Below are 9,161 nucleotides of genomic sequence, written 5' to 3'. Positions count from 1 at the left end.
CATCAAGCACGTCGAACGCTCAAATCGTTCAAATCGCACTGCTCTAATCGCACTTGACATGCCGCAGCACTTCCCGACGCTGCTTGAAGCGTGTCCACCATAGACTTTGCATGTAAACCTGAGGCTCCTGATGCTGAAATCGCGTTTGGTGTGAACGCACCATTAGAGTTACTGCAATAATTTTTGTGTAAAAATAGAAGCAGCAAATAAACTTTATGTTGTCACAGTTCATAAAGCCAGGCTGTTTAACCATCAACACAGTAAATAAAACAAATACTAAAGGATATTTCTTTAGCTTTCGTGTTATTTTCTCATCCGTGTAACAGGTTAGACCAAATGTATCAAGTCGGTTTTAGATTTATATCCCAGCTTCTCGTGTTACCATTTTATATAAAGCTTCACAGTCTGTTCAACAAACAACATCCTCTACCTGCAGAAGATTCCTKACACGTGTGCTGCTGCAAAGCAGTTGCACAGGGTTGTTAAATTGCTTTTTATTGATGGTTTTCAAATTATTTTACTTTTCTATAGACATCTATTACCTTTTGTCAGAGCTTTGGTGGCAAAATAAATGTTATTCTTGTCTCTTTGTTGCTCTGCGTTACAGCAAAACCTTTGAAATCAAGTTCAAACAAAGAACATCCATAATTTAATAAAACAAGTGTGGCGCTGCCTTGTTACTTTCTTCATATTTTGTTATCCATCCATTGTTTTAACATCTCAAATATGGTGCAACAATTTCATTGAAAATATTTAATCAGAAAGCAAAAAAGTTAGCAGACTTGAGGTGCACTTTACCTTCTGCATTTCAAAGGAAAAGTGTTTCTCTAAAAGTACTTTTCTATATAAACCCACCAACTGAGCTGTTTGTTTTTGATAAACCTTTTAAGAATTTGCTTTATAATGTTAACAAAATGGATTTCCCCCTACAGATAAATAGAAAAAATWAATTTAAAAGAATACCACTTATTCAACTCTGCCAGAGAGCCAGCTTTGTGCTCTGGTGTTGCCGACAACAAACTTTTTGTTTTTATATTTTAATGCTTCTGAGCTGAAGATGGCAGGTTTAGGCTTTCACCCCCAGTTAGCGTATTTATACTTAAAGTAAAACCTGCTTTATGACAGTTCTCAGAATCAAGAAGGCATCCGTTATATTACGTAAACAAGTTTTTTTTTGTGTAGGTTTTACATTGCAATAAATCTAGGAAAATCTTAAGAATTCTACCACAGTTGCTTAATGTGTTTTATACTAAGAGAAAGGTAAATATTGTTATTAGGGCCAACAAGAGAGCAGATACAAAGATACATGTTAGATTAAGATCCTATCCACATTATTATTTAACAGTTTAAATGTATTTGAAACGAAAATCTGAACTTTCCTGAAAGGAATGCACATCACCTGCTGCCCTTTGTAACAGAGTTTTAGATGGACTGAGAACAAGGTTACTAAGTTTTTGGTCAAATCTTTAAAATGACATTACGCACAAGCATCTTAATTATTATTATTATTATTATTATTATTATTATTATTATTATTATTATTATTATTATTATTATTATTATTATTATTATTATTATTATTATTATTATTATTATTATTAGATATAATTATTAAAGTTTATGGATGATTTATATTTAATGTCAGTTGGCTATGGCTGCCATCAATGTGTAGACTAAATAGTTATAAACCTGCATCCAACCATTACATTTTGAAAGTTTCATTTAAATCAGAGATTCACAAGATGTGTTGCTAACAAACAAGTTTGACTCCAACAGTTAGTGCAAAATTTTGAAGCAAAAACACTTTGCAGTACAGGTATGCACAAAATGTACACAATACCTGTAAATCTGTTTCAACCTGCTGTAGCAATCATTTTGAATTGGGTTGGTTCAAAACGTTACATGTCCAGCCAAAAGTTCCTGCAAGTTTCATTAAAAATCCATCCAGTGGCTGGTGAGATATTTTAGTAGCAGACAGACACAGAAACACAGACACACACAAAAATAAAAACAAAATCTCTCCACCTTCGCCTTTCAGAAGCAAGCAACAATCCCTACTGGTCCAGAAGACACAAATTTCACAGTTTTCGAAATAGTTTTTTAACAATAAGTAAAAATGTTCATGCACATCTTATGTCAGTTTTGCTTTTATTAGTGTGATTGGTTTGTTTATGGTGGTAACTGCATTTTTAAAAGGCATAGTTCAGTTAACTTTGATGGGATGTTTTGACAAAAAGTCCTTCTATCTAGTACCTCATCAGTCGTGGCATCAGAAACTCAGACTGTTTTTGTATTATTTATTAGTCCTCTGAAGTTATCATGAAAAACTATCTGCATTCCTGTGTAAGAAAAATAATATGCGTTGTTCCAAATGGTATGTCCGAATAAACAGGAATCTGCTGGATTTCTTCTTAAAACTTTATTCTCAATCTTCTGACTCCAATCAGGTTCACAGAACAGCACTCAGCAGGCCTCAGGTAAGACCTTGGGCTGAAAACAAAACAAAACACAGCAGTCTAGCAGAGACTCTGCAACACACTAACAACTTCTTCTACTATAATAATGAWTTGACCTTATAATGTACATCTCTTCCTGGTTACACCCATGGAGGTGTTACCTTTTATTTCAGATGTCAGAACATAACTCATTTTTGTTTAGGCTAAGAGAAAGACCACATGAGACACACACCAACTCTTGTTCTGGTATGGCCTCATGGCTGCAATGATCAGAAAGTATAAAATACAATACTGCACCTAATATTCAATTAATCGTTTAAAAAATTTCCTTTATCTGTTTCTGGAACATGACTGAATTAGCGTAAGCCGTTAGGCTACGTGGCTCTTTTGAGCTCAGTCGACAAAAAACGCATGTGAACTTGAAAAGAAAGACTTCAGAGTAAACAGATGTCTCAACAATACGCAATGCAACCATGACTTATGAAAAAAACAACAATAAGTGATTGTTCAAAACTTCTCTGAAGTTCTGTCATGTTCTTTTTACTCAGTTCAATTTGTCATAAATTCATTAGATTTTCATTTACAACATATTTTATATTAACTAAACAAATAATGTCAACAAATGGATAAAAGTGTCAGAGATATTATTTGCAGAGTATGCAGTGGYGTGATAGGTAAAGCAATTCATTCATTCAGCGCATTTTATCAGTCATTATTGAGCCTCTTGTGTTGATAACAGTGTCAACTTTTGTATTTTAGGATTCTCAGTGAAAACACAAAAGGCTGCCCTGCAGGAGAGTTCAGGTTCATGGTGTGCAGGTGGAGGCTGAGTGATCCGCATGAAACTCTGAGAAAACGCAAACTGACAACAGCAGTGAAAACAGTGTGTTGGGACCTTCAATGATGCTCCGACTGCAATATATAAACGGGTTTGAGGCAGGTGTAACAACATTAGAGAAAATCAATTTTTATTCTGAGAAGTGTACAAAACCACAGGCTTTAAAGTGACATTTTACAAATATAGTGGACAAATTCTGTGCACTATTTGGATATTTCTGTATGCAGCTGCTGTATAAATATAAATAACTGACATATACTGTCCTCTTCTTTCCTATGTGTTGTCCTTCACCGTCCATTTGCTTGTCCATTCTGTCCATATGTGTCTTTTTGTCATACCCTGTGTGACTGTGGCATCGTCAAACCCAAACGGCTGTCCATACCCGTGGCAGGTATGACCTGTCAGGCCCGGAGCTCCTACCTGGACACTGAGGTGCTGTGGGGCTACCGCTTCACGCCGGTCCTCTCTCTGGAGAAGGGCTTCTACGAGGTGGACTACAACAACTTCCACGAGGTCTACGAGACCAATACGCCCACCTGCAGCGCCAGGGAGCTCGCCACTAAGTTCCGGGATGAGCCGCTTTTGCCGCAGCTACCACTCTTAAGCCCTGAGCCCAAAACTCATACGTTTGACCCCTTGGACCACCTGTCAACACTGGATCCACTGAGCCAGGATGAGACAAACAGGGAGAGGGATTTAGGGGGTGACAGGGGGGAGAACAATGGCTCAGCTGCTGCTTTGGGRGAGCAACCCCTTGTTGATGGACTGCCTGACTGAAGGGGCAAATCAGTCAAAAAAAAGCCCAGAAAAGACTGTACCGTAGAATGCTTCTTTTAATYAATGGCCATCTTGTTCCAGTGCAGGTACAGAAGACAGAAGACGTCTGACTYGTGCAATATTCCTCTATGAGAGTGTCAATCTATAGTATAGATTGGTTTTGTAGGCAAATAAGTATGCATACAGACACACAYGTGTACAATATCTGTATTTACTCTTAAAGGTTTCAGATTGTCTTTTTATAATCACAAAGACCACAAACTGCTACGACTCATAGGTTCGAGTTTTATTTCGTAAACTTGAGCTAAATCCGGTAGCCCTGACAGCACACCGCTGGCTCYTTATGAATACTCCAATATTCTCATTTTAAGGTGTGTTAACTCAGCCTTATTTAACTCCCATTGAGAACCACTGTTTAAGCCGTCTCATAACTCCGCTCACGTCCAACAGCAGCTTGTACGCAGTAATCGAATCTCGCTTTAATTTATTGCTTTCAAATGTGGCCGATTGTGGTTTCCTATTTCTGTCAACATTGTTAATCTCTGCCAGAAATCTCTTTCACCTGGGATTACAAAGATAAGGTTTCTTGTGTGCAGAAAAAGGAGGAGAGTTTWAAAAAAAGACAGGCAAGAGTCGTGTGCTGGCAACTACAGTATATTCCTGTTGTTATTGTTTTTTTCTTTGTTCACATTTTTCTGGTTGTTCATTGATTTTTGCCATCAATACACTGGGAGCCTTCACCCCAGAAAAAAAAGAAACAAAGACAGAAAGAAAGAAAGAAAGAAAGAAAGAAAGAAAGAAAACCTGATAGTACCTCTTTTTTTATATGCTGTTTTAGGACTTTGCCAGTAAAAGTAGACAAATGCCACATAAGCTACCAACTTGACTCTTTTGAAAACTTTTGGGCTCGTTAACGATTTATTCTCTTTCCAGCTGCACAAACTGATACATTTAGTCCAAGTCTCTTTTCYTTGGAACATAAAGCACAATTTCCTATAAGGGGGGGAGTCCACTTTGAACTAACCACCCATTGAGCTTCTGCTGCTGGCTGGTGCATGTCAGTCCTAGTTAAAGGARGCAATCAAATGTACTTTCAAATATTAAAAATTTATGTGCAACTTCAATTTGAAATTCSCCTTATTTATTTTTTTACACATCATTTACAGTATATGAATATTTTAAATGCTTAACTACCCATTMTGTTTTCTTTTCTGTTTTGGTTTAAATTTGACATTTGAAAAAAATCATCTCTATATTTTTCCTTTGGTAATGAATCAAGTCATGAGAAAAAATATCTTGATAACTCGTTTCTTGCCTTTTTATTGCTCTTTAAACATATTTTCTTTTTGCCTTATGAAGTTAAAAACTTATTTTTTTTTAAAAAAAATGCACTTTTTTGGTTCAGAAAACCACTCTTGGGTTTTAACTTGACATATCTCATAGCTATTGATTGCTGAAGATTAAAACTTCATCAGGGCTGTAACACAGTGGAATTTCAAAAGACACACAGCTGGCATGCATGACTTAAGCCTTATTCCCTCTTTGTTGAGTACATTTAATACAGGGTACTTTTTAGGCATGCAAGTTAGGATAATTCTACTATATACATATTAGCCGGTCACGCTCAAACTATTATATTGAAATAAAGAGATATTTTAGATACTTAACAGTTCAGATCTTTTGAAAGGATGCARTATGGAAAATCTGTAATTATGTTAGGTGTTGCAGAAAACAACTTCAGTTTAGAGAAAAATTGAGTTTTTTTCTGACTACACTGATGAGCTAATGGCTGATCTGAGTAGATTTAAGGTAAAACATTCATTGCTGCCTTCTTTAAACAACACATTAGCTTAAATCTAAATTTTGGGTTGTTTGCAAGTCCAAATAGTGGCAGCAGCAGTTGGATGTAGAACTTCCAGAACAAACCTGAGGGAAATTTAAAAGTATTAAACATTAATTATTAAACATGTAACGTTGATAGTGGCATAAAGGTTAGTATTTGCATGATCTTGTTGTTTTAAAACAACTCGACGCCACTTAAGCTCATCATTGGTTCATCAGTCTGGTCAGAATAAACTTTTTCTCCAAACGGAGTCCCTTCAACGAGCTATCTACAACAGGTAAGATATTGACTGTTTGTAAACTTTTCTACAAAACCACACCAGAAAACCTAAACTATCGCTTTGGATTTTCAAGTCCCAGTTCTTTGTTCGCTGTCACATTTCAGCACTTTACTATGTGTAAGCTGTGTACCATTTGTTAGACAACACAGTTGTTTAAAGAGAGAGGGAGAGATGATCTCTCATTCCTGGAATGTCATTTGTTTTCTGCGTGTTCTCATGGGAATAAACATACTGTGGCCAAAAGAGCATGTGTTTTTATGTAAGGTTTGCATGAATGAACTACCGTAGGTGTGTGAAAACACTCTCAAATGAGTCGCTGCAGTTTATAAGCTGGAAGGAAAATGACGTTTTCACCCAACATGCTTCAGGGTAAAACAACCCTTTACACATATTTTACATTAAAACTGGATTAGTCAGGCACTTTGACATGAAAGTCACTACAATCACTGCTCGGCAACCTTATGTTCACGCCTCGGGACAAAACTGAAAGAGATAGCATCAAGAGCTTTTATATGCAGGGCTTTAAAGTCTTGACTGTGCACTTAATTTATATTTCTTCTTTATTTTTTCCAGCTTGGTGGGAGTCACTGGAAAAGGGCATCATTCATTTTACAAAAAAAGCTTTAATTTAGGTTGATGGCGACTGGTTTAGTTGCTGGAAGATATTCAGATTAAACACAACCTGGTAAAATACATTGTCTGATTTAGGTTACAGATCAGACAATCACAACTTTTCAGGTTTTGAYGCACAACATCAGCATAGAATTTTAACCTCAACTATATCTGGCTTAAATGTACAAACACCACTAATAAGACAGAAAATAATGATACAATGACAGCACAGACATCATRAACCTGTATTAAAGCTTGCTGTTGATTTTTGATTACAGTCTCTTTTCTTGTTTTTTAATGTAAAAATATGCTGTTAGCTATCATTGTTGAATTTTATTTTATATCTGGACACCACCTCCTGTACCATTTTTAGCTCAGGTTGGAGGTGTGTCCAGACCTCTTGGATACACCTCATGAGTGGCAGAACATCCAACACATCTGCAGGACTAAGGTGACATCTTTTTGTAGAAAATATGAGTGAAAAAAGTAATCTTGACAGAAAGTCTTAGAACAAAAGAATCTAAAGAACTTTTCAAAATTACTAAAGAATCAGCAGTCAAGGTTATCATAATCTAATTAGAAATTGAGCTTCCTGTTTGACCACCAAGAAACTCACAAAGGAGTGCTTGAATGTATTTATGAACCTCAGAAAGTCTGGCCAAGAATGTAGGCTGTGTCCTAATATTTTTAAAAAATGTGATGATTCTGGTCAACTAGATTTGTAAAAATCTGTAAATTATAGTAGGTTTTTTGCCCTGATGATATTTTGTGCAGGGTTCAGTGTTTTCTTTATACCCTATGAGAAAGTAAAAATGTTCTTTAGTGGMATGATTTACTCTTTGGAGCAAACTTTTAAAAAATTAATCACTTTATGTAGATTTTTTTTCAGCAGAATACCTTATTAATGTTATCCAGAGGTTATCATCACTAATGATATCCTAGCCTCTTTATTAATGCAGAGGATAAAAAATGGCCAATGTGTTTGTTTTATAATTAGTTAGTAACAAGAACAATGCTGCTAAACAGATTATAAAATGCTGGTATCATACTGCTCTACAGTTGGTTAAAGTACTTATAAAATATTCCTTGTACCATGTCACCCCACCAAAAACCACAACATGTTAAAGTGGGTGGTTTTAAACAAATTCAACTTTTTTGAGCTTTAATTGCATTATTCATCAAAAACATACCCAGAGTGTTGTTTTGACTCATTCATGCATGTTTGAAAAATCCTTGAATCTCCTGTGGCCATGTGGAGCTGCCTGAACGCTTGCTGGTACAAAGCTCCGCCTATTTACACAAAGCTCCCCCCTGGATCTCAGTCTGCAGCCGAGCTCCCGCCCCACAGAGCACCCCTCCCACAAAGCATTGTTGCGAAAATGTGCTGAAGTGGGAGTGTCATAAATGGTAGGAGGTTGTTAAAAAGACAGAGGCCAATTTCAAGGTGTTTAAATGGGCTATGGTGCAAAATTAATTGTTTTTTTTTTTTTACAGCATATTCATAACAGCCGACGACAACTTGATTGTGGTATAAAATTAAACTATGGCCACGTTCACACTGCAGGCAAATCTGACTCATATCTGATTTTTTCTAATCCGACCCAGGCCGTTTCAGTATGTGGTTTTAAATCGGATATATATATCTGATGTTTTCAAAGTGACTGCAGTGTGAACGCTCATGTCACATTCATCTGACTTTTTCATCAGTGAGGTGGGGGTGAAGGATCGATAAGACACTAACCTCAAGTCTCACTGTTTAAATCTGTAGCTCCGTGTGTTTACAGCTCCAAAACACAAGTCCAGTTGCTTCATCTTTTTTAGTTTTCATTTTCCACGTAGATAGTTTGATAATAACATGTCCAGCCTGGGTCGCGGAGAGTATCGATCCTAAAGTTAGCTTCTCTGTCGATACTTTTTTCCAGCTCGTAGTTTCGTTAAAAAAAAAGCCTCACTGGAGCATCCCGGTCAGAGGCAGCTTCAGATATAAACACTGAACTAAAGAAGCATGTCAGATAATTATTTAATCAGCTCTGATTAAACAACAACTTCAGATTCGATGTGCAAAATGTAGCATCCATGCTAGCTCTGTAAACAAACAAGCCGGCTGATGAGACGTCACGTCGTTTACTGCGCATGCGTGTCACATCAGTGCTGTGTAGCGTTCACACTGGAGTCTGATACAGGTCACATTTAAAATGTAATGTGAACGTTCACACAAAAAGATCTGATTTTTTTCAAAAAATCGGAACTGAGCATTAAAACCTGCAGTGTGAGCGTAGCCTATGTGCCTGGAAAATGCACCCCCCCCTCCCATTTAAACTTCTTATGTTGGTTTTCTGTCGTCAGTTGAGCTCT

The 9,161-nt window shown here is 36.7% G+C and overlaps 1 protein-coding gene across 2 annotated transcripts in view; it reads left to right on the top strand.

The window, feature by feature from the left end:
* The window catches only part of kcnj5 (potassium inwardly rectifying channel subfamily J member 5), a 41,714-nt gene extending 36,519 nt beyond the window's left edge, over window positions 1-5,195 (top strand). The window contains exon 4 of one of the 2 annotated variants that reach the window (XM_014020846.1): window positions 3,686-5,195. In XM_014020846.1, coding sequence (XP_013876300.1) covers window positions 3,686-4,071 — 386 coding nt within the window. In that variant the 3' untranslated portion in view covers window positions 4,072-5,195. The other variant, XM_014020847.1, reaches the window with a different exon arrangement.
* Window positions 5,196-9,161: the final 3,966 nt, after the last annotated feature.

Source organism: Austrofundulus limnaeus, unplaced genomic scaffold (assembly GCF_001266775.1).
Source record: "Austrofundulus limnaeus strain Quisiro unplaced genomic scaffold, Austrofundulus_limnaeus-1.0 Scaffold268, whole genome shotgun sequence".
Classification (NCBI taxonomy): Eukaryota; Metazoa; Chordata; class Actinopteri; order Cyprinodontiformes; family Rivulidae; genus Austrofundulus; species Austrofundulus limnaeus.
The sequence above is the reverse complement of the archived record's forward strand: the minus strand, read 5'-3'. Positions and strand labels throughout refer to the sequence as shown.